The sequence below is a fragment of the Eulemur rufifrons genome, chromosome 8 (genome assembly GCF_041146395.1).
Source record: "Eulemur rufifrons isolate Redbay chromosome 8, OSU_ERuf_1, whole genome shotgun sequence".
NCBI lineage: Eukaryota > Metazoa > Chordata > Mammalia > Primates > Lemuridae > Eulemur > Eulemur rufifrons.
The window spans coordinates 48,175,768-48,201,802 of record NC_090990.1 but is presented as its reverse complement, the minus strand read 5'-3'; the positions used below and the strand labels follow the sequence as shown (position 1 = coordinate 48,201,802).

At 45.1% G+C, this 26,035-nt stretch overlaps 1 protein-coding gene across 1 annotated transcript in view; it reads right to left on the bottom strand.

Moving 5' to 3' along the window:
• PGM1 (phosphoglucomutase 1) overlaps positions 1-24,944 on the bottom strand; it is a 62,349-nt gene extending 37,405 nt beyond the window's left edge. The window contains exon 1 of the mRNA XM_069480093.1: positions 24,466-24,944. Within this exon, the coding sequence (XP_069336194.1) occupies positions 24,466-24,711 (246 nt within the window). The 5' untranslated portion in view covers positions 24,712-24,944. The remainder of the gene's footprint in view (positions 1-24,465) is intronic.
• Positions 24,945-26,035: the final 1,091 nt, after the last annotated feature.

Below are 26,035 nucleotides of genomic sequence, written 5' to 3'. Positions count from 1 at the left end.
GATCCAGATTTATGAAATATCATTTCAATAATGTCTTCATTGGAATAACAGAGCAACCAGCCACGTAATTGGGAGTTTTCTTAATGAGATCTTGAAATCCCAGGGTAAATTCAGGGGCACCTGGGCATGAGGGGTCTCCAGTGTCCCCAACCGGAGCCTCTCTGCCCACCCAACACACCACATTCCAGCATGTTCTCTGCCGGCAGTCTGCCACTCTCACAGTGAAACTCTTTCTGAAGCTGGGACTATGAGAGTAACATTTTAAGCAACCACATGTGCTGGGCATGATGTTTGTCAATGTGCAAAGCTAAACTAAAAGGACACAATCCTTACCCTAGAAAAGCTTCTATTCTAAAAACGGGCCTGAGTCATAATTTTATGAACACTATAGAACTCAAAACCCCATATAAAAATATTACCAGAAGCAGCAATGTTAGATGGACTGTGAAGTATGGGAGAAAAGAAGAGGCATTAAAAACATTAAGCTTCCTAAGACGCTCAGACTAAGTGGGGCAGCTATTAAGAAACTCATTTGTTTGAGCTCTCCAGCAAAGGTTGAACTTCATCTTCAGAAAGGTTCCTGCCGAGCATAGCGAACCCAATTTGGCCTAATGAATTCGCCCGCATTGCCAGTACTCCTTCACAATGACACAAATTACATTTAAACCATATGGGGGATTTAAAGATTACTCCCTCCAGACAAGGAACTTTCATACTGGTCTTGGGTCCAATCAATTTCACGATGGCAGAGTTATGAACCCCTTCGCTCCCAGCCTCGCAAAGACTCCAGCTCCTGTTCTCATCGGCAATGGTACCTACCTAGTCAAACACAGCAGAAGCCACAGGCTTGCCAATCCTTTATTTATTCCATCTTTCTTTCTTTCCACCAACAAGTATTTCTTGGGCAGCTAACTAGTATGTCCTAGGCCCCCTACAAGGGCTGGACCCAGGGCCTGAGCAGGTTCATCTCTTCATATCAAGAATTCTATTTGGTTTTTTTTTTAGCAAATTCCATAGCATTGGGCATAAGGGACGGACCTGCTAAGCCATTTCTAGGCACAAGCACTAGAAAGCAAGCTGCTAATTTGGCTAAAAGCAGCAGAGTTATCCTCAGACCCCCGGCCCAAGGCCCTCCAGTAGTGATGGCTGCAGAGGCCTGCCCCACAGTGCTTGAAGTGTTTGTCCCCAGGGGTGGGGAACACAAGCTGGGAAACAGTCATTCATTCCTCCAACCAGCAATAGCTAAGCAGGTAGTAAATGCCCAGGCTAGGCGCTGTGCTACAATGGAAAGAGCACAGGTTCAGGAGGCAGACACAATTAGGGCTCAAATCTTTGCCTCTAAAATGTAGGGGAGGTGTAATCTTGAGCAAGTTACTTAGCCGATCTGAGCCTGTAAAATGGGGAGAGCTCTCACGGTTGTTCGGAGTATTGAAAACAGGTACCGAGTGAAAACACCTGGTACTATGTCTGGCATACAGCAGAGTATCAATAAATGTTACCTCCCTCACCCCTCTGAGCCTCAATTTCCTCATCTCTAAAGTGGGGTGACACCTGCCTCACCAGATGTTTGTGAAGATCACCTCACTGAAAAGCCTTTGTGAACTGGAAAATGATGTAAATATATGAATCATTACTTTTTCACATTCTGAGTGAGGGCAGGGGTAGAAACACAGGAGATGGGCCTTTGTTCTCATGAAGTTCACAGCACAAAGGAGCATCACGGCTTGGTGGCCTTGGTGCTGTCCTGCAGGTGTATTTACAGAGCTGTGGCTCTTGAGAGGTTGCAGTGACAGGGATGAGACAGAAGAAATAGTTGGGGCAGGACTATAGGGTCTCACGAATCATGCTAAAGTTTATTTTGTAGGCACTGGGGAGCTACAGAGATTTTTAAGCAGGAAGAACATAAATCAGTATATTTTGGGAAAGCTGATTAGCTAGAAATGGTGCCTTGAATGGCTTGGAGAATAAAAGACTGGAAAAAGATTAATCAAGGTTTGCAAAAAGGATTCCCTCCTCACAGGGGTGGGTTTGAGGATGCTGGTCAACATGATCCCATTCGGCACTGTGCCCCTGCCAGCCTGCTACACACAACTTCAACTCGAGTCCCTGGGCCAGCTGGAGCACTGTTGCTTTTTTCTCTTCTACCATGAAGATACTCCCTGAACAGCCTCTCTTTCCTCTGATGACTTCTCCTCATAGGGCCTTCTACTAGTTCCCCTTCTTCCCTGAGAACTGTCCCCAACCCCACTCCACAAGAGTGGACTCCTGGGCCACGTTTCTACTAGAGGACCCTGACTCCAGGCCATGATCACCTGGGCTGGACACCTGACCAAAGCTGTACCACTCATGGCTTCTCTCCTTGGAGCCTAGACTTGGCACTCAAAAGTATACTAGCCAGATTCCGTTAGCCCTTGAACTAGAAAGTTGGGCTGCTATGGGGTAAGGACGATCGTGTCATGAGAATTTCCAGAGGACTGTTGCTGACAGCCAGACGATACATAAAACATGTGAGAGCTAGGCAGGGTCCAACTCTGGGTCAGCAACATCTTACATCTCTAAGAGGTGTGGCCTGGATGTATGGGAAGAATCAGAAAAGAATTCAGAATAGAATCAAGCAGAAAATAGGTTAGATGAATCTTCTCAAGTAGGCGGGGGTTGCAGCTGCATCAGACCTGAGAACTAGGGAACACGGGCTATGAACACACACATAGCCACTTGAGACACCCCATTGGCACCGGGATTCTGGGCCGGGGTGGTTCCACATCCGGAGCCCTGGCCAGCCTGCACCTCATCCAGCCGGCAATGTCACCCTGATTCAACTGGAAAGGTAACTCCTAATCACTTGGGACGAGAGAATGATTTGTTAAATCATTTTAAAACATAGATTTAGAATTAAGTATGGAGATGAAGAAGGATATCTCACAGTATATAGATAATAAATCAAACTTTTTGGCATAAGTTTGGGGAAAATCTAGGTATATTTGGTATTTTAAGTACATTTAAGAGATGTGGGATATTAGCTTATCTAAAGACTAGCCTTGTGATTCTAGTTTATAATGTGCAGCTGAGTAACTTATCTAGACTTGGGATTTTAAGTTTAAAGAAGTAAGAGAATTTTATCAAAATCATAAACATTAGTGGAACAGTCAAGGCAACTTGGACTGCATTCTATTTATAAGTTAAGTCATTAGATGCAGACAGTATACTGTAGTATTTAAGGGAATGGACTGTCAGGCCAGCCTGCTAGGGTCTGAATCCCTGCTCTGTGGGTCACTGTGTGACCTTGGACAAGTCATTCAACCTCTTTGTGCTTCCATTTCCTCATCTGTAAAGATGGGACAAGGACAGTTTCCCCGTCTCACTTGTAGTTGTGACTGCATGAAGTAACACACAGACAGCTCTGAAACCAGGGCTTGTGTAGTATGCCCCAAGCAGGTGGCTGCTGTTACATTATATGAGAACTTCAATACTTTAAAAGTTTTGCTTATTAGACAAAGAATTTTAAAAGGACATAAAACATTTGATGTATAAATTTGAAATATTTATAAGAGTTTGAATATATGAATTTGCAAATAAAATCACTACAAAAAACTCAACTTCTATGGCCACGTGGGCCAGCAGAGCGAGAGGGAAATGGAGCAGATGTGCAGAGACAGACACGGGAGACCAGAATAACTGCCCAGGCCGGCTCAGGGAGGCCCAACCGGCCCCCTGCCCAGGCTGCCAGGAGACGCCCCTCTAAGCTCACAGTCCTGGGGCTGCGGTCCTCAGGGGACCTCACTGGAGTCTGACTGGCCTTCTGTTACTTGTGACCCCTCGCATCTCTTCACAGTGTTGCCCTGGGCTCGGGAGGGCCTGGGTCCTTTTTGCCAGCTCTGACTCAGGCTCCACCTGCCGTCCCATACAGGCAAGAAGAGGAAGAGAGGAAACTACCCCCCTTATTGCCCTCTGAAGACGGAAGGGAGACAGGTAGAGTACCACACTGGCTGGTGGCCTTGGGCAAGGTACTTAAGCTCTTCAGGCCTCCATTTTCTCACCTTGAAAATCGGGATTGAAAATAGTACCTCCTGCATGGTTTGGTATCTAAAGATGTGATGTGTTACTAAATGTAAAGAGCTCAGCGCTGGCTGGTTCTGGTGCTTTGTGGGCCCTGGGTGAGTGCTGGCTTTCAGTACTGCCCCGAATCTGAAAACACGCAGCTGTGTTCCATATGCAGCCACTGAGGCAGGCCGTCGTCCACATGTGTTTTGGTAGAGTTAGGAAATGCTCTTTAAAGAAAAGGAAAAGTTACATCAAAGTATGAAGAAGACTCAAGGCCAGAAGAACTACAAGGGCCAGATGGCTTAGAGCCGTACAGAATCCCAGGTCCAAAAAGCCTCCTGAACTAGATTTTGAAATAAAAACACACAAACCAGCTGCCTCGGAGAGTGTGCATTCTTCAGCATGCATCGGTCAGTGACCCGTCTGCTCACCCACCCATCTATCCAATATTTACTATATAAATTGGTCTACTGCACTCATTTCATCAGGCACAGTGCACCATGGGAAGATGACAAAGACTCAAGGTGCCAAGAAATTTCTGGTCTAGAAAGAGATATAGATAAGTCAACAAATCATTAAAAAATAGAGTTAAAAAAGTGTTCATCTGGGAGCTCACAAGGGAGCAATGAGCAGTCGGTGAGGGAGAGGGAAGCCATGGAAGGCATTCCCCACCTCCAGAAATGCCCTTCTTTTTTTTTTTAATTTTTAATTTTTTTTTATTTTTTGAGATAGTCTCACTCTGTTGCCCAGGCTAGAGTGCCATGGCGTCAGCCTAGCTCACAGCAACCTCAAACTCCTGGGCTCAAGCTATCCTCCTGCCTCAGCCTCCCTAGTAGCTTGGACTACAGGTATGTGCCACCATTCCTGGCTAATTTTTTCTACACATTTTTAGTTGTCCAGTTAATTTCTTTCTATTTTTAGTAGAGATGGGGTCTCGCTCTTGCTCAGGCTGGTCTCGAACTCCTGAGCTGAAACGATCCACCCGCCTCGGCCTCCCAGAGTGCTCAGAAATGCCCTTCTTAATCCACATGGACAAGTCTCAAAACAATCTCCCCAACCTGAAGACACATTCTGATCTATAAAAACAGCATTTTATATGGTTCATATCAAATTTTCCTATGTATCTCACCTATCTTATTTCCTTTTTGGAGCATTCTCAAGAAAATTTTCATTTAAACGCCCTAAGAATCTTCCTTTGGACCTAACAGAAGAATTTCCCATACATACCTCTTACCAGGAGTAAAGTATTAAAAGCCCTTGGCAAAAAGAGGACCAGTTAAAAGAATGGCTCTATCTTCACATCATTCATGGTTGTATGTTTCCCTCTTGTGGTGGAAAATGGAAAAACAAGCAAGATTTATGGCAGCCTCACAAGGGATCATGCCTCACTGACCCCAACCCAGGGCTGCTGCCCTCCACAGCCCTAGGGACGCCCTTCCACCAAGATTCCAATGGGAACTGCGCCGCCCCCCTGCCCCCCGTAAGCCCTGTGTCAGGCAGCGGTTGGCCCTCCATCCAATACACAACATGTGATGGGATTCCTGGGCTTTTAAGAGGAGAAGAGAAATGGTTATTCTCAGTCCGTCTCATCATTAAGATCTTTGTCAGTTACATGGTCTGACCAAACTAGGATGTCCAGCTGTAAAGGCAGTGAATGAAGGTGGGGACATCACTTTCTAGGGGGTCCCTGTCAGCCAGAGTTTCTGTAAAATGGAGATGCTGAAACCTGCCTTAGAGGGTTCTGAAAGGAAACACAGAAGGACACATAAAGTGCTCATCACAATGCCTGGCAAACACTGGCCACTCAATAAATGTTACCCAAACTACCAAAAGTAGAAAGAGGTATTGGTAAGGGATGATCACATCCTTCTAACACATCCCCTGATCTCCAAACAGGTGAGTGCAGGCAGGAGCGAACTGATGTGATGGTTTGGTCTGTGCGATAAATACCGATTAAACACCCGCAGAGGGTCTGAAGGTGGATCAGCACCGTCCCTGCTTTGAGTACAGAGGGTTCCGGAGCGAGACAGGCCTGGGTCTGAATCCAGGCTTTGCCTGCATCTTCCAGCTGCGTATGGCCTTTTGGGCCTCAGTTTTGTTACTTATAACATAGGGACAATGACACCTGCCTTGAAAGTTGTTATCTATAGCAGAAAATAAACAGGTCACAATATGCCAGGCACTGTTTCAAGTGCATTAAAAGCATTAACTCATTTAATCTTCATAAAAACCTTGTAAGACTAACAATATTATTCTCAGCCCCTATCTTAGGGATGAGGAAACTGGGAGATACAGAGATTGTCATCTGTCCAAGGTCAAAGTGCTGACAAATCGTGGAGATGGGTTTTGAACCCAGGCAGTCTGTCTCCAGAGCCCACACTCTTAACTATCATACTATGTTTCCTCTTAAGGTAATATGCAGCTATGTGAACGGCAAATACTCAATAAACAAAAGCTTTTAAAACAGTAATCTAAAGAAAGGTAGACATTTGTGGGAATTAATTCCTGGGATGAGGCTGGGCATGGTGGCTTATGCCTGTAATTCTAGCACTCTGGGAGCCCGAGGCGGGAGCATCGCAGGAGGTCAGGAGTTCGAGACCAGCCTGAGCAAAAGTGAAACCCTGTCTCTACTAAAAAATAGAAAAATTAGCCAGTGCAGTGGAGCATGTCTATAGTCCCAGCTACTTGGGAGGCTGACATAGGAGGACCACTTGAACCCAGAGTTTGAGATTGCTGTGAGCTTTGAAGATGCTGCTGCACTCTAGCTGGGGCAACAAAAGCAAGACTCTAAAAAAAAAAAAAAAAAAAAAAAAAAAAAAAAAAAAATTCCCAGCATGAGCAGTGGCTCGAGAGGGCAGCAGCAAGGCGCTCTCTCTTGGCCTTCAGGCTTCTTTGAGAGTGAGGCTTTAGGAAAATAAAAGGTTGGACCCCAACATAGAAAGTTTAGGAACCTCTATATGATAGCTCTAGATCGCTCTATTAAAAATGTCTGCCTTGAGGATTCAGCACAGTCAAAATCCATGTTTGAAATCCAAGTCTTGATACTTTTTAGTGTCTTGGAGATCTTGGGCAAATCACTTAACCTCTATATCTTCACCTGTAAAATAGGGGTCTAAATACCAACCTCTTAAGAGTTGTTGAAGATTACATGGGATCATGTAAAGTGCTTAGCACAGTGACTACCATTGCATGTAGGTTTTCATGCAGGCTTAGTAACAACCCAGCCATGCAGGTGTTCTCACTATTCCCACTTTACAGATGAGGAAATTGAGACTAGAGAAGTTAGGTGACTTGCTTAAGGTCTCACAACCAATACATTGGGAAGGCAGGCTTCAACCCAGTTTTAATGCCAAAGCTCATGTTTCTTATCATTGGGCTACATGGCTCCTTTGGATGATCAAGTTGTTTGAACTTGGAGAAAATTAAGAGGAAATAGATTCAGGTGACTCCCAAAGGGATATCAACCAAGTGCAAAGTATATGAGCTTTGGTGCCTGAACAACCCACCTGCACTTGGCGGGCAGAGCACAGGTGTTATGGTTCAATTGTGCACCACCCCCTCAAAAAAAAAAAAGTTACATCGAAGTCCTAACCCCAGGTACCTGTGAATGTGACCTTATATGGAAATAGAGTCTTTGCAGATGTAATCAAGTCAGGACGAGGTCATAGTAGATTAGGGTAGGCCCTAAATCCAATGGCTGGTGTCTACATAAGGGGAGGAAGAGCTGGGGACAGAGACACAGACACATAGGGAAGAATGCCACGTGGAGACAGAGGGAGAGATTGGAGTTACGTTGTACCAAGGATTGAACGCCACTTAAACAGAAGCCAGAAAAGGCAAGGAAGGATTATTTCCTAGAGCCTTCAGAGGGAGCACCGCCTGCTGTCCCCTTGATTTCAGACTTCTAAGCCTCCAGAAGTGTGAGAGAATAAATACCTGTTGTTTTAAGCCATGTAGTTTGTAGTACTTTGTTATGACAGAAGGCAGCCCAGGAGACTAAGACCCACCCCTGTCCGCCATGCTGTTTCTTTGCGAGAGTGTTTGAGTTTTATCACTAAGTAACACAGTGTGTGCCGTGGCTCAGTATGTACAAAAAAGCTTCCTCCCTGGCTCTGTGGTGAGGAGGGAGGCTGCATCTTGGTCATTTTCAACCCCAGTACCTGGAATGGGGTTGGGCATGTAATAGACAGTCAATAAATGTCTGGATGACTAAACCGTTGAAGTGAGGATGTCAAACGGCCTCTGTGACTAGGGTTTCTGAGCACGGAGGTGAGTTTTTCCAGGCAGTGGTCAGTAGTGGCTTCCCTTCCTGTGACCAACCTCAACTAGAAAATTACTCCCCCCATCACAGACGACTTCCCAAAGCACAAGGCATCTGCAACAGAGGGCACTGCGCCTGAGAACTGGTGTTGTAGGAAGTTTCTATGGCACACAGACTTGTGCAATAACAGTCGGGAACAGAGGTAGAAATTGCAATGGTGAAGGAAGTGTAGCTGGTTAGCCTGTGTGGTTGAGGCTGAAAGCTTGGACTGCCTCCAAAATAATTGCAGGCAGAGAGACGCAGGAGAGGCCTTCGTGGCCCTCCTCATTGTGAGGTAGAAAAGTGACTCGTGAGAGTCAGAGCAAGATGGAGACCAATGCAAACAAGAGAAAAACCGGGTCACAGCAGACCCCATAGCCCAGCCCCTTGCCCATATCAGAGTGAGAGTTGTAGGAAATGACACAATCACACTGTAGGTTTTATTTGTTTTGGGTAATTTTTTGTGTCTGTAAATGTGCACTTTACCTTAATGAATGAACTGTAGATCATTCATTTTACGTATAGATTTGGATCGGTCAACCCAAGTTAGAAGGCTTGCCCTAACACTACCAGGTCACAAGCACACAGTGTTACAAGTCACATAAACTGCTGGTAAAGGATAGAGTTGTAGCAAACTGATAGAGCCTTAATATGTCACCTGACAAATACTGTGACCCAGTCCCCCTTACAAATATAGTTTTTTAGATTTGCTAACCTATGTCTCCAAGATTGTCCCTTCTCACAGGGTCATGAGATAATTCCCAGATGGGGTAAGACCTGCATATAAAAGAAAGCCTCAGGGGTGAAGGACCTGAGTGATGGTAACCAAGTCACTGGCAGCCTCCCTCTTCCCTTCCTGCAATGCCAGAGTTAGCACAAGCCCTATTTCACAGTCTAAGGCTGTGGTCTTACTTTCCACAAGGGCCTCCTTTGTTTTGCATGTGCTGCTCTCTCTGCATAGAATTTCTTCCCCATTCCTCCATGTCCCCACTTTTGCCTGGCTTCCTTTTCATCATCCTTCAGCACTTGGCTCAGACATACCTCCCCTGAGAAGCTTCCTCTGCCCACCGTGTGCTCCCCTCCCTGGGGCTCCCGATACACTGTAACGAGGCACTTCTTGCACTACGTTGTAACGCCCACGCGCAGAGACCGTCTTATGCACTTCTGCGTGCCCCAAATGCATAGCACAGTATTGAGTCATGAGAAAGTGCTCAGTAAATGTTTGAGGGATGGAAAGCACCCCCCAAATACTGTTCCGGAGAGGTTTCTGGAAGAAGCGGACTCAACCAACTATTTACCAGAACAACTATCCTACCACCTTAAGGCATTCAAGCACTAAACACTGTGACCAGTACTTAAGCTACTTAGGGACAATTTTCCTTACTTTTGTGCATCTTTTGTTTGTTTGTTTTGAGACAGGATCTCGCTCTGTCACCCAGGCTAGAGTGCAGTGGGGTGATCACAGCTCACTGCAATCTCCCAACTCCTGGGCTCAAGCTCCTGAGTAGCTGGGGCTACAGGTGCACACCACCATGCCTGGCTGATTTTTAAATTTTTTGTAAAGGCAGGGTCTTGCTCTTGCTCAGGTTAGTCTTGAACTCCTGACCTCAAGCGATCCTCCTGCCTCAGCCTCCCAAAGTGCTGGGATTACAGGCGTGAGCCACCATGCCCAGCAATGCTCTTTTGAGACAAAATAGCTGGGTACCAGGCTGATGAATGAAAATCTAAAATTATGTAGGACAGGCCCCCTCCCCTCAGGCCCTACACATGGAACACTGACTCTCTGTAAGAAAGTCATTTCTGTCCTGAAATTTATAGGCTAACAGGTGTGGAGGATCTTGATAGGTAACTGGCAAACCTGGGAAGAGGAGTGAAACTGTGAGGGAGGTGCCTGGCTGGGGGACTATGAGCAAGGAGAAGTTTAAAGTGTCTGCATTTCCCATCAAAACCCCCAACTGCCCAGGGCAGCACATATTATAACAGCGCATATGGCATTAACTATGCAGGGTGACTTCCTATGCGTTATCTTATTATTTCCTAAACACACTTTGCTGACGTATTATTTCAGTTTCACAAATGAGCAAAGAAAGGGTTCAATTTGCCCAAGATTAAACAGCTAATAAATACCATGCCCAGGAATCAAACTCAGATCTGACACCAAAGATTAGATATACTGCAACAAAATTCAAACATAAAAGATGTGATTTTGATATCCCACTAAGATCCTCAGAATGGCATGATGTCTGTACTCTTTTTTTTATTATTCTTTAGCACATCTGAGTTTTGGACTTTGAGGAGATGCTAAATAAAATTGCATGTAGAGATTTGGTTTTGGCAGGAAGCTTAAATTAGACCAGTGGGGAGATTTTCCCAAAGCAATTGTGGAATTTCAAAAACAGTCATAATAATTCATATTTGGGTTGCACCTCAGAGTTCTCAAAGCCTTTGTATGTGCATTATTTCATTCAATTCTCATAAAATTCTCTGATACAACAAATATTGAAATTAATCCCATTTTACTGGTGAGAAAACTGAACTTTAGATAAATTAAGCAGAATACATGACATTGCACAGTAAATTGTAAAACTGAGATTTGAACCAAAGTCTTCACTATGAACGAAAGTTATTTGGTAAAATTCAGGGAGCCACCCCGTAGCTTGTGTTCCATTTGGCAGAATCCATCATAAGTTGAAAATGTCATCAGTTGAAAATGCACTTAATAAACCTAACCTACTGAACACCATAGCTTAGCCTAGCCTACCTTAAACATGCTCAGAACCCTTACTTAGCCCACAGCTGGGCAAAATCATCTACCACAAAGCCTATTTTATAATGAAGTGTTGAATAGCTCGTGTAATTGATTGACTACAGCACCCTGTAGAACAGCGTTGGTTGTTTGTCCTTGTAACTGCATGGCTGACTGGGATCTGACACTTACCGCTCAGCACCACAGGAGAGTATCCTATGGCATATCGCTAGCCCCAGAAAAGATCAAAATTCAAAATTCAAACTTTGGTTTCCACTGAACATGTATCGCTTTCGCGCCATTGTAAAGTCGAAAAATCGTTAAGTCAATCCATCATAAGTCAGGAACCATCTGCTCTAGTATTCACACCACATTTTTGTAATTACCCATGGATGTGCCTGTCTCCTCCACTAGCATGAGCATCCTGAGGACAAGGACTTTTGTTTTATTCATCTTTGTACCCCCAACTACCTCGCACAGTGCCTGACACAGAGTGTTCAACAATCCTTGTCAAATGAACAAATCCATGGGTCCCCGGAGGTTTACGGCAATGCCAGCATACATATCTTGCAGCTTCTCATCTGCAGCAACACATTGGCCTGGGCCAGGCAACAGTTCCACAGATCCGTCCTGAAATATCCATCCTGAGCTATCCACTGCTAGCGCATGACTCAAACCAGGTGAAGGGCTCAGATCAGCTGACAGCAATCGTGAGCCTACCGCTGCCTGACAGATCAAAGCCAAGGCATAACGTATGGACAGAGGCAGGTCAGGACATCCAACAGTGAGGGTGGTGGCAGACCAGAAGACCCTCCCCTTGGCCCATCTCCTTGTCCCCTCCCTCTGCCCTCCAATGTATTTGGAATAATCATAACAATCATTAGAATAATCAGAATCTTCTGTTTACGAAACACTTACAATGTCAGACACTACAATAAGTGCTTCACAAATTTTATTTCATCCTCACACAAACCTTTCAAGGCAGATATTATTATTACTGTTCTGTTTTTTGTTTTTGTTTTTTTTTTTTGAGACAGGGTCTCACTATGTTGCCTAAACTGGTCTCAAACTCCTGGCCTCAAGCAATCCTCCTGATCAGCCTCCCAAAGTGCTAGGATCACAGGCGTGAGCCACTGTACCTGGCCCTATTATTCTTTTTAATACCACATCTACACACAGAGGAACTGGCCACGGTGAACTGTGGGATAAGTGTTTTCTTCATGGATCTGACCACAAACAGGTTGGAGCCAACTCTGTAGCGCAGCCCAGAGAGGAAGCTGGACTTTCACGACCAAGGCCAATCTCCTACACTTATTTCCCTTTGCTTCATTTTAAAATCTTCCTTTAAAATATATTTCATCTTGCTCCACAGTATGCATTTTTCAAAATCCCCATGGAGGCAGTATAACAGTTTTATTGCTAAATCAAAAGGCCTTTCCCTGTCCCCATCTGATCATGCCATCCCAGATCCATTTTCTGGCCTCTGCAATCAGGGGACGATCTTTCAGAGTCGAAGTGGGCACTGGCTTAATGTTTGGGTTTCTGGTTTCGTGGCTTAGAGCTCATAGGACTCTCTTCCGAGGTGAGGGCCATTGTGGATGGTTGAGTTTTAAGAAACCTTCCCATTTTGTACAGCTCCTAACTGCCTAACCAAAGCAGGTTTGGATGTTCCCCAGGATGGAAGAGCCCTGTATCCCCAGGCCACTGCGGTAGACTGCAGAAAGAAAGCAGAACGCCAGACCCTCCCTCAGCGTGAACTGTCTTCTAAGATCTCTCTACCAGACAGTATGCTCCAATGGTATAAAATAAGGCAACTCATTTTAAACAGTTATGCCAGAGTACGTTCATCTCCTTCAAAACAATCACCTTGGGACTCAACATATTTATTCAAACAATGCTGACATCACCCTAATTCTTTCTGGGAAACTGTCTTTACTGGCTGTGGCACTTTTCTTTGAAAGTCCTCAGTCACAACAGATTTTATCCTTTGAGAATAGATTTGAACTTTGGAAAAAGACAAAAATTGGCTGGAGCCATGTCTAATGAATAAAGTGGGTGATCAAATCTTGTTACATCGTTTTAGGTGAAGAATGAGGCATGACTATAAAATAATGTGACTGGTTTTCCCGGGTGACCCATAAACCGACTGGCTGAAAAATAATTCCCATGGAGGAGTTTCAAAATGCTCTGAGCACTAGACGCATCACTGGAGTAAGCGTAGGGTTCCCAGAGTGGCGATTTGGCAGGGTACAATACTAATTTGAATATATAAGTTCAAATATGTTTGTAAAAAAAAGAAATCTGATTGCTTACACTCATGAAAATGAAGAAAGTATTCTCCTGGAGAAATTTCTCCTCCTTTTTTTGACAGCCTGGTCTGCTTCGGACAGGGAGTCTGCTGAGAAAAATAGACTCGTCCCCTGCAGAGAAGCCTTCACCAGCCACGTGACCCTCCCACGCACACTCTTCAGTCCAGGCTGGCCCTAAGCTCCCATGGCCATCTCTTTTCCCTAACGTTATTCCTATTGTAAAATCCAACGGTAACTGTCTGCTTTTTATTTATCAATCTTCCCCATTCCATTGGAGGCTCCTTGAGAATGAGGACATCTTTAACTCTGTCTCTCCAATGCTCAGGGCGGTGCACACAGAGCAGTGGGACACTAATTCCACTGCTCTTGACACAAACCCTTACCTTTGCTGCTCATGCTCCTGGGGTTCCACTTGCTAATTATAACTTCCCCTGCCTGGCAACCAAAACTGGACATTGGGTCCATGCAAAATTCACCCACGCAAATGCATAGAGACTGTTAGACTAATGGTTGCTTAAGGCTGAAGGAGCAGGCGAGCAAGGGAGACTGACTGCTAAGGTATTAGATTTCTTTTAGGATCATGGAAATATTCTGAAGTTAGATGGTGGCGATGGCTGCACAACCCTGTGAATACACTAAGCAATACTGAATGGGCAAATTCACTTTAAATGGATAAATAGCATGGTATGTGAATTATATCTCAATAAAGGTAGTTTATTTAAAAAGTCCCCCACAATGGAAATATTTGTGCCTTGGTTCCTTTCTAAGGTGGAAGTTGGGCTAACTGACAGTCAAGGTCTCTTCCAAAAATCTATTTACATATATAAAATTAAGTTTTGTCTTCTTTATATAACCCTACCACTTGAAAATGACTGAGTGATTTTCACCAAATTTGGAAGGAATGCTCAGCATAGTGTAAGCTGCTGGTTGTTCGCTAACATCAATTCTCGCCTTCCTTTAGTTTGTCAAATCCCGAATGTTTAGCTTGACACATAGCACCCAGAACAAAATTATATTTCCCAGCCTTCCTTGCTGCTAGAGGTGGCCTTAGGTAAGCTTTGGCCAGTGGGACATGAGTGACACAGACACGTGCGCTCTGAGGAAGGTGTGCCTCCCTTCCTCTTTCTCCCCGTGCTGTTGGCTGGAATGAAGGTGGTGGTGGCCATGTCGGACCATGCAGATAAGGGCAACACCCTAGGGAAGGCCGAGCAACAGAGAAAAGGAACCACGGTCCCCTTGCATAATGGAGCCACACACCAGCCTCGCACTGCCCACACCCAGTCAAGGAAAGAAAGGGTTCTATTAATACTACTATAAATTTTATTTCAAGTACCTTATTTTGGAACTCCATTACAGCAGCCAACTGATAAGAAAGGTTGGTATTCTATACCAAAACAGAATCCAAAACATGTGGGACTGGCATGCTTTTTTATTTTTTTTGGCACGGCAAAATTGTTACCTCTAGTGGCAGACCACTGGCCAACCAAACCCAAAGCTCAAGGCAAATGGTTGGCAGAATTTATAACATGAGTGCTCGTCTACTATTTGTTGCCACACTGAAGACAGGAGCTCAGGCAAGGACTGGCCATCCTATAGGCAGAAATGAAGGAGGTTATGGCTTGCTAAGAGACGTTTTCTTTGACTGTGTCCTCCAAACGATGCTGCCCAAGTCCAGGAATTTGTGGCATTGCAGAGCTGAGATGGAAACTATCTGTACACCCAAGCTAAAGTACATCAACCAGCAGGCTTAGCAGAAATGGCTCTGTCTCCAGTCTTTCCCAGGATTCTCTGTCAGACAGCAGGAACCAGCCCACCAGCCAAGATCAGATTAAGGAGATCACCTTCTTATCCAGCCTCTTTTCCTATTGTCTCAAGGTGGCCATGAGTAATGAAGAAATCAGGGAAGGGACAGAGCATAGAGGCCAATAAATATAAGTCAAAGTTTTCAGGCTCCAAAACTATCTAGACGAAGGCTGAGCAAGGAGCTCGCACTTGTCATCCCAGCACTTTGGGAAGCCAAGGTGGGAGGATCACTTGAGGCCAGGAGTTTGAGATTAATCTGGGCAACATAGCAAGACCCCATCTCTAAAAAAAAAAAAAAAACAACAAAATAGCCAGGAGTGGTGGTGTGCACCTGTAGCCCCAACTACTTGGGAGGCTAAGGCAGGAGGATCGCTGGAGCTCAGGAGTTTGAGGTTACGGTGAGCCATGATTAGACCACTGCACTTAGCTTGGACGACAGAGTAAGATCCCATTTCTAAGAAAAAACAAAAAGCAAAAAAAAAACAAAAAACCCCAAAACTATCTAGATGAGAACTTTCGCTGTGGTTACCAGCACATGGAACTGATCAGAATGAGCCAGAAGCCTAAGCATGACAGGGAACTGTATAGTGAAAGAAACCACAAGCCTGGCCTGCAAAAGCAATACCTGCCTCTTACCCTGCCCCTCAACTTGCACCCAACTTTCATCAGCAGGAAGAAGGTTGTAAAAGCTGTGCAGCCCCCAAAAAGGGCTTTCAGGGACAACTCTCCAATGTCCACTGCTAAGTGAGCAAGAGGAAAGAGAGTTCCTCTCTGAAGGCAGAACCAGGGCTCCCTGTGGACCTACTCCGTTGCCAGGGCAGGGAGTCTGTGTTCCCAGCCAGCACAAGGTGAACACTACTCTGGCTGGTGACTGCTCTACATATATAACTATATATAACCATAACTCCCTCTCTATATAGTTATATACCTACATATACAGTTAGTTGGAAGAAAGGGCTGATAATTTCTCTTTAAATTTACTGAATGTTGAACCCCAGGGAGTCACACATGGGCCTGATGGAGAGAACCCTGCATCTCCCAGAACTCATGGACACTGAGTACTGCCTGGGTACCTGGCAGAAATCTGGGGTGCCTCCCCTGGGGAGGAGCGAAGTGTTTTATGGGGGGGAAGAACAGCGGGTGTGGTGATCTGCATGGCCAACGAGGTGGGGCATGGCGCAGATTTCTAGTTTTCTTTCCCTCTCTTAAGGTAACAGAACCACCCATTTTCAGCTGACCACATACCTTCCAATACAAAATCTACATTTTTCAGCCCTTCTTGCAGGTAAATGTGGCCTGTATGATAGATCTAAACAATGGATTGTGAGCAGGAGTGAGTTGTATGATTCCCAGATTGTAAAAAGAAAAAGCTCTTTGCCCTGTCTTTCTCCCACGCCTGCTGGCTGAGATGTGGATGCCGTGGTGTGGAGCCTCTGCGACCAGGGGGGCAGGTGCAACACCTTCAAGTTGGCCGAGCAACAAGACGGAAGGAGGCTGGGCCCCAACACCATGGCCCCACCACACTAGTCTTGGCCTGTTTACACCAAAAGAGAGAAAAACTTCATATTGCTTAATTCACTATTGTTTTGAGTCTCTGTTACTACAGTCGAATCTATATAATTCTACAAATCATTTGACTTAAAATATAGGTGACATGGTATACATCGAATTTCGCTTTGGGAGGCACCTCAAAGTATCTTCTTCCAGAGCAACCAGAACTGAGCTACCATGTCGAACCAAGCCTTGCTGGAGAAATCTAACAGAGAGTTCAAACATAAGCCAGGTAGGAAGCCACATGGGCATCATGCTCCAAGCCGCAGGTGTTATGATTAAGATGCTTCCCTTATGTGCACCCTGAGGAGCAGCAGGAGTTTGCAGGGCGGTCGCAGCACACGGGTATTTAGCTCGCACAAATTTAACAAGTATATAACTGCCAGGGAAATGAACACAAAAAGAATGAGATTTAAATAGCGTGGCCAATTCTGCCACCATTTCATTCAAGGACCACATGCCCTTGCTCAGTCTTAGTCTTCCCAGGCCTCTCAAAGTTATGACCATCTTGCTGTGCTGTTATTCTGGCATTTAAAGACATACATATTGTTATGCATGTTGTTCTCCGATGTGGTACTTTCCTACTGAATTTTAAGGATGATTCTGCCTAAAGTTTCATCTTCCACTTGAACCCTAGAACTCCCCCATGATAAAATGTGACTTCCCCGTATTAACTGGAGGATAGTTAATGACTTACTTGCCCCATTGACCCCGGGAGGCCATCTGGTCCTAGGATTATATTTTACTGGTTCAGTTTTCACTTTTTATGTGGATCGTCAAAGGAAGAAAAACAGTTGTGCCTCGATGTGGATTTTCCCTCTTCTTTTACTTTGTGATTCTGTAAGCCGGTTTTGATTCAATAGTAAGAGAAGTGGCTTTGATCCAAGTAGCAAGATCGGCACACCTCCTCACTTCAGATGCTGTTTCCTGCTTAAAACCTCACCCACACTGGCACTGCTCTCAGCCACTCTCATTGGGAACCCGGGATGTGGGACACGGTCCAACATCTCTCACGTTCTAGGAACAGCCGGGACGGTTCCCAGTTTCTTTTCCTGATTTTGTAACCTGGGACACCTGAACGGTTTGTTGTAGAGAGGAAATGAGGCAATACATGCAGGAATGTCTGGTAAAATACAAAACATGAAGTGTATTCTTAGTGCAGTTGCTTCTTGTAGAGTATGAAATGGAAATACAGAGTTTGGGGACAGGATAGGGGGAGTCTCCACTTTAACATGCCAAGCTCTCTCACCTCTGGTTCTGCCTGGTGCATTCTTCTCTCCTCTTCACCTTCAGGTCTGGGTTGTCACTTCCCTGCTCCCTCTGTCTGAACCAGGCGCACGTCTTTTCTGCTCTCGCGGCCTGCCTTGCTCACCCCCATCATAGTGCTGACTGGAGCTTCTAGCAGTTGTGTTTGCTTGTCTGCAACCCACCAGCCTCCAACACAAACCTTCTCGACCTTGAGTCCCGAGCCAATGAGGACTGGGCCTGTCTTGTTCCCTGCTGCACCCCAAGAGACAGTATAGTTTAACTGATAAGCTTACTTTGAGCTCCCCACCAGGGTTTATGACCCCCACCCTGGTTGATTTGGCCTCCAAATGGCTACTATACCATGCTGATTAAACCCTCTGGACTCAAACAATGAAGCAGCCATTTCAATTCACTCTTGAGCAACAGAGGTGCTTGTGAGCATATTGGAGTATAGTATAGGGAACCAATATTTGGTGAGGACTTTTGTCACTTACTCCATAACTTTGCTATGTGGTGACCTGGGAGGAAAATACTCCTTGGGCTGAATCAATTGTGCTTAAAGCAGCCAAGAACAAATTCATGTATAAGCTGCCAAAATAAGCAATGGGGATATATATGTATAGGAAAACAAAATCTTACCCTCACTTCATGCCACTGACAACAGCTTTTTAAAAAAGAAACCAACAGCCTGAGCAAGAGCAAGACCCCATCTCTACTAAATATAGAAAGAAATTTGCAGGACAACTTAAAATATATAGAAAAAATTAGCCAGACATGGTGGCACATGTCTGTAGTCCCAGCTACTCAGGAGGCTGAGGCAGAAGGATCTCTTGAGCCCAGGAGTTTGAGGTTGCTGTGAGCTAGGCTGATGCCACGGCACTCTGGCCCGGGCAACAGAGCGAGACTGTGTCTCAAAAAAAAAAAAAAAAAAGAAAAGAAAAGAAACCAAACTGAAATCTGGGAAGATTCCAGTAAAGTATAGATGGTTACATCAACCCAGCACGGTACAGCTTGGTATTTGCCAAAAACATTCTGTTTAGAGGCCTCTTGCAAACTCACAGGACTCATTTGCATATTAAAAGCTCTGAAAGTCCTACTTAACATTGCCCAGTCCAGTTTCCCCAAGCTATCAACTAGGATAGAATAATAATCTCCAGAACTACTTGAGATATACTTATTTATGGAAAAGATCAACTGGATGAAATATCAGAAGACTGGAGTCCTTAGTTCCAGCTCCACTAGCAGGCTGGACAAGTCAACCAAATCTGCCTACCACCTGTCTACTGCATTTCATCTTTTCAGAAACACTCTGGGGTACTCATAAAGAGGAAAAAGAAAAGAAAATGTTTCTAATGTTAAAAAATAATTTTCAAGGTGTTTTTGATTCATGATTAAATCTTTATTAGCATTCCCCACTGTGTTTCTTCAGGGCTGTCTTTACTCCTTGGAGACTCAGCTCAGTGGTGATGGGGGAAGGTATGGGAAGGGGGATTTCCAACAGCCGAAGTTTAAGAAAAAACAAAACCCAGCTTATATCCATCTGCACATCCCAAGGCTAAGGCATACCCTTCTCACTTTTCCAAACAACCCTTTTTGTGATTTCTTTCTTCTTTGAGGACCCCAGTTGAGAAAAGTCTCCAAATTCTCCCAACCGAAGCCCTTGGTAAGCCCTCTTACTTACGTAAAAACACACCCAGGAGCCATTGCAAAAAGGTGGATCCCAACTGTGAGCACAGCTTCCTGGATATGTCTCTGTGGACTTCAAGGGAATTTAGGGGACAATAAATGGATCAATTCAAACTTTCCTGCTTCACTTTCTTAGACGTATAACTCACTCAAAACATTCTCCTGAAAGAAAGTTCTTCTAAAGTCTGAACAAGTCCAGACTACATACACCACTGTGACATAAAAATTATTTTGATTCTCAATAATGCAAAAACAAACACCACATCTCCTCTCTAATAATTTGGAACTAATAGATGAGCACACACAGGCACAGAGAGAAATAAAAGTCATTGGAAATTGAGAAGGGAGCAGGGAGAGAAGAGGAGGGGTAAAAACCTACTTGTCAGGTACAGTGAACGCTATTCGAGTGATGAGCACACTAATATCCCTGACTCACACATTGTAAAAGCTATCTATGTACCCAAAACATTTGTATCCCCTTAATATTTTTAAATAAATTTAAACAAAGAAAAAATACAACAAAAATTATTTTGAGCTGAAGGCATTTGAAAATAGGCTTTTCACTAAACTCCCTTTTCTGCCTTAAAAGCAGAGCATGCCAAAAGAACTCAATTGTCATAAAGTCCCTCCCCAGGAGTTTCACAACTGACTCTTCGTACCACACCTAAATAGACTCTGTCACAAAACGATCATATCTCCCATCTATTCTCTTAAACCCATTTACCGTTCCTAAAAGTCATGTTTTCCAGCAAGTGCTCTTCTCCCCTCTCCCTTCCCCTATTAAGATGGTATAGGCCGGGCGTGGTGGCTCACACCTGTAATCCTAGCACTCTAGGAGGCCGAGGCGGGAGGATCGCTCAAGGTCAGGAGTCCGAGACCAGCCTGAGTAAGAGCGAGACCCCGTCTCTACTAAAAATAGAAAGAAATTATCTAGACAACTAAAAATACATATAGAAAGAATTAGCTGGGCATGGTGGCACATGTCTGTAGTCCCAGCTACTCGGGAGGCTGAGGCAGGAGGATTGCTTGAACCCAGGAGTTTGAGGTTGCTGTGAGCTAGACTGACGCCACAGCACTCACTCTAGCCCGGGTAACAGAGCGAGACTCTGTCTCAAAAAAAAAAAAAAAAAAAAAAAAAAAAAAGATGGTATAAAGCCCCAAATTCTAACTGTCTCCTGTCACATTTTTCTGTGAACTCCCACATGTATGAATAAAGATGTCTTTTTTGTTGTGAACCTGTCTTTCGCAGTTTAATTCACAGGCCCTCAATATATAACCCAAGAGGGTAGACAAAAAGTTTTTCCTACACTACAAAGTCCAAGAAAGAAAAAAATTTATTGTTAAATACTTTATCAATGCAAATTATACCTCTTATTATGCTAAGATAAACTTATAATACAATAATGCTTGTAATATACTATATGTAAAACTTCATGCTATATTGGGAGCTTTTGTATAATAAAAATTTCTACTACCTTTGTTTCACTTGGAGCATCAGGTTGGATTAACTTACTGTCCTAATATCAGTAGAACACTGATAATACAAGTGTCACTCCAACAGTTTCGAGGTGAAAAGCAGCTGCCAGGTACCTTTAAATATGTTTTCATCTAATCCTCACAACAGCCTCTCTGGGTATGTATTATCATTCCTAATTTTTACAGATGGGGAAAAAAGGATCAGAAATTAAATAACTTTCCCAGGAGAAGAGTCCCCAACTCCCCTGATTTTTATTCATTCTGCCTAGAATTCCTCCCACCCAACAAATTCATCTTGGGAACTCAAAACTCATTCTTTAAGACTTCATCCTTCTATGAAGCCTTTCTCACCTCATCTTCTCCTTCCAAGTATAATCCTCCATGCTCTTGTTCCTAAAATATCTCCCACATACCTCCAACGTAACACCTAACACGTTGTGCTGTCTGCTTATTTCTTTTTAAGGTTATCATGAGCATCTTCTTTTAAGAGACAGGGTCTGGCTATGTTGCCCAGGCTGGAGTGCAGTGTACCTATTCACAGGTACAGCCTTGAACTCCTGGCCTCAAGTGATCTTCCCGCCACAGTCTCCTGAGTTGCTGGGACCACAGGAGCACTGCCCAGCTGTTTGCTTATTCTACTCAATCTCCCCTGCTAGACTGTGTCTTTCCTGTGGGCAAGACAGGAAAGCACAATCTCTTTTGTATTTTGTATCTCAAGCACAATGTCTAATACAAATCAAGCACATAATAAATGTTTGATGAGAATAAATTTATTGGTCACCAACCATATGCTGGAATAGAAAAGTGACTCACAATTCAGAGCAACTGAACAAAGATTCATTGAATGCTACATTGTTCTAGGTATTGCAGACATAGGTAAAACACAGACCTTGTCTTAAAGAAGCTTACTCTCTAGTGGGGGACTGTGACATGTAAACAGATAATTTCACCTGAATTTGATTAAGCTACTCTAGAGGCATCTACAGGAGAGGAGCACTTACTTAACAGGCAAAGGAGAGTGGCAGGGATGGAGTGTCGGGGGAAGCTACCTGAACTGAATCACACCAGAGGAGGAGTAGCATATTTAAATCCCTGGTAATTTAACAATAAAAGAGAGAGAATAAAATCAGGAAGCAGTAAGCTGAGAACAGAAACCCAAGGAACAGCTGGGGTGTAGGTAGGGCAGGCAGTCCATGAAGGAACTTTCAAAAGCTGTGAGTAGAATCAGGAGAGAGAGATCGAGGCAAGGGAGCAAGAAATTTAAAAAAGCAAAATCAGCAGTGCCAAATTCAACAGAAAGATCAAATAAGATAAGGCCTAACGTGTGTTCCGTGGACTTAGCAACCAGAAAGTCACCAGTAACTTTGGCAAGAATGATTTTGGCAGAGTGGTGGAGGGGGCAGAGGCCAGATTGCAGTGAGGTGGTGAGTGAATAGTAGGTGAGGATAAGACATGGCGAATGCAGGGAACTTTTACCAGGTTGGCTAAAGAGAGAAGAGCAACAGAGTAGTAGCTAAAGGATAATGAAATTTCAAGAACTTTTTTTTTTTTAGTCTTAACTAATTCTTTCCTTCACACCCCACATTACTCCCAATGGACAAATTTGGACCCCTAAGACTCCCACTATAGTGTAAACTCCTTAAAGATGAGTCTTGTGTCTGAATCCTTTTATCCCACACATTTCTCTGTACGTGGGATATGCTCAGGATCTGCTGAATGAATGAAATGTGAATTCAGCACAGGTGGTAACAGGGAGATGAAGGAATCTAAGGGGATACAGCTATTGTTTGTTCTTTTATGGGAATTTATGCTTGTCTGAAAACTCAGAAGCACAGAGAAGACAAATCCAAACAATCTTCCCTCACTGATGCTTATAAATGTTTGACCCAGGGAGGCAGATGTAAATAGGACCCAGTTTAGATTTTGGAAACTGGAATATAGATCTTTAGATTCAAGTGTCCCTTCATTCTCAGAAGCCGTGCAAGTTCTTGGGATTGGCAGGTCTATATTGGATTCTCAGTGCTATCATGACAGTTCTTGGAAATTATTTAACCTGCCTAAGCTTCATTGTTCTTGTTGGCAACTTAAAGACACCCATATTAGCATCCACCTTACAGGGGCTGCAGGAGGTAAATGAGATCCCACAAGTGAAGTGCTTATCATGGTGCTTGGCAAAATGTCATTCAACATGTTAATAAAAGAAGGTAAAGAAAGTACTACTAAAGTGAATAAAAATATCCATTTTAGGGAATGAGTTCCAGAAGAGTTGGGTGTAAGTCATGTTATTTTAAATATGGAAAGAAAACTTGCTCCTTAGAAGAACTTCTTAGAAATGTTTTATAAAAGTGAATAAATAATTAGCCCCAAGTTACCAATTTTATAAATCCACATTTTCATGTATCAGATTTACTGAAAAGCCTATTTTAAAGTTTCACCTATCCGAGTGGATCTGCCCAATTAAGTTCGTTAACGTTCCTTAGTGGGGAAGGAGAGGGCGGAACCAAGGTGTTGCATCAATTTCCTGGCTTACCACGACAGCTTACGTAAGAGCGCCCTTGGGTATGCTGTTTCTGTTCTAATGGGAACTCAGCTCCAGCCCCCTCGGGGGAACAGATCCAGAACACCACAGATTGTTCAAAAGCCTGTGACCCAGCAAGCGGACCACGCAAGGACAGGAGCTCTCTACCAACGCAAAGTAGTGGGTAGGGAGAGAGATTTGGCACCTGCCTGCTCAGATCTGCTGGCCTGACGCCCCGAGGGGGTGGATGCTCTCGCCACCCTTGCCCTAAAGCGCCGGGCTCCGAGCCAGCGGGAAGCGCCAATCCCAGACGAGAATAGCAGGCAAGCGGCGGGATGCGGGGGGGTTCTGAGCAAGGTGAGGCCGTCTAAGCTTTCCTGGTTAAGGCGACTGCACTCCGCGCTGCAACAGTATCTTCAGAGGCAGCAAAGGTTAATGTAAATGTCAGAGGCCTCGGGAGGGGAGGGAAGCAGGGGAGAGGCGACAGAGGGGAGGGGCGAAAGGAGGAGAGTCGGGCGGGCCTCCCAAGGTCAAGCCCGGCTCCCGCGCCTCCCCGCCCCCTGGGAGTCAGGCGAGCAGCTCAGCCGGGCCCCGTGGCCACTTCCCCCCACACGGCGACCTCCGTCGGGCCTCCAGGCCAGAAGAGCGAGCGCAGAGGAGCGGGAGGTGGAGACTGGGACAGCCACGCACGGAAGTGGCGGGGCCCGGAGCTAGGCAGGCCGACACGGGCCGCACGTCGCGCACGCGCCAGGGGCGCACGCTGCGGAGGAGCCGGCGCGTCCCTTACCCCGTTGGCGGCGGCGATGCGGGCGATGAGCTGGATGGCCTCCTTCATGTAGAACCTGCCGTCCCCGCCCACCACCAGGGTGGCCTCCTGCCGCAGCGCCGGCTCCACCGTGGAGATGATACTCTGGACGAAATTCTCCGCGTAGTTGGCGCTGCTCTGGAACACCTTCACCCGCTTCCGCAGCCCGCTCGTGCCCGGCTTCTGGTCCGGGTACGCCTGGGTCTTAACAGTCACGATCTTCACCATGGTGGCGACTGGCTGCCTGGGGCCGAAGCGGACACTGCTGGCGGCGGGCGGCCACGGCTAGGGCTGCAGCTGCTCTGGGGTGAGGGCGCGGCGGGTGGGGGCTATGCCGCTCTCTTGGCCGCCGCGCTTGGCCCTCCTCCTTAAAGGGACTGGGGACCGGGTCCTCCCTCCGCCGCCGGCCCACCTCCCGGCTGGTGCAGCCGGGAGGGGAAAGGGGAGCGCCCTCACTAGGCCTCCCGTGAAATGGGTGGAGCCTCTCAGACTTACCCTCCCCCTGGTAAACCAATTCACTATAAAAAGAAGTCTGCAACTCCTCCCCTAAAGGTAGGGGCAGAGCTTGGGATAGAGAGCTGGTCATAGGGCAAGGACGTGAGGCAGGGTGGGATTTCCTGTGAGTTGGCTAGTGTAGCATGTGTAAATAACTTTCTGGTAAACCTGTTGGGAGGGACTGAAGTGCCAGCCTCAGCTAGATTTCATGATTTCATGACTCCTATTCTTTCTAATTCTCTCCCCAAATGTAGGGACATTTGAGTTAGGAAAAGGAATCGACTCCAAAGATCTAACTCGTTGCTTTCCATGTTTCCTGCTGCACCACACACTTTACTTCCATCGGTGAGGGTGGGTTTACAAATAGCTATGATTTATTAAATGTAGTGTTTCTAAACCTCACTGAAGTACAGGCTTTATTTTTCCCGTTTTTATGCTTACAAAACTGAAATTCAAAGAATAAAATGCCTTGTTATCGCCACACAGCTAAGCACATGCAGGAGGCCAATTCAGATGGATCTGGCTCCAAAACCAGAGTTCTTATCATGATCTGCCTGCCACGTCACCAGGTTTGGCAACTAGGAAACGTACAGGGAGGCCTTGATAAATATAGGTACAAATATAAGGTGAGGTCGAGTATGAATCCCATCAAAATAAGCCAGTTATTCATGTAATTGAAATTCAGTGATCAACAAGAACTGATATGACAGGAAAGGGTTCGTGGAGTGTAACAGGGTCAACCGAGGGCATTTGATTATTAAGTAGGAACCTTCAGTCTTTCCTTTAGGTTTAGCATCTCCCTTGATTTGGTGAGAGCGATTGTCTCCTCTGATCAAGAAATGTGTCATTTTGGTGGGTGGAAAAAAACTTGACTTTACAAGATGTGTGACCTTAGGAAAGTTAGTTAATGTCTATGGGCACCCATTTCTTTACTATAAATGAATATAAAACCTACCTTGGAGGATTTCTGCAAGAATTAATGGGGTTTTGTATGTCAGTAATTCTCAACATAGATACACAGTACAATTACCGGGTATACTTTTGAAATGGCCTCGGC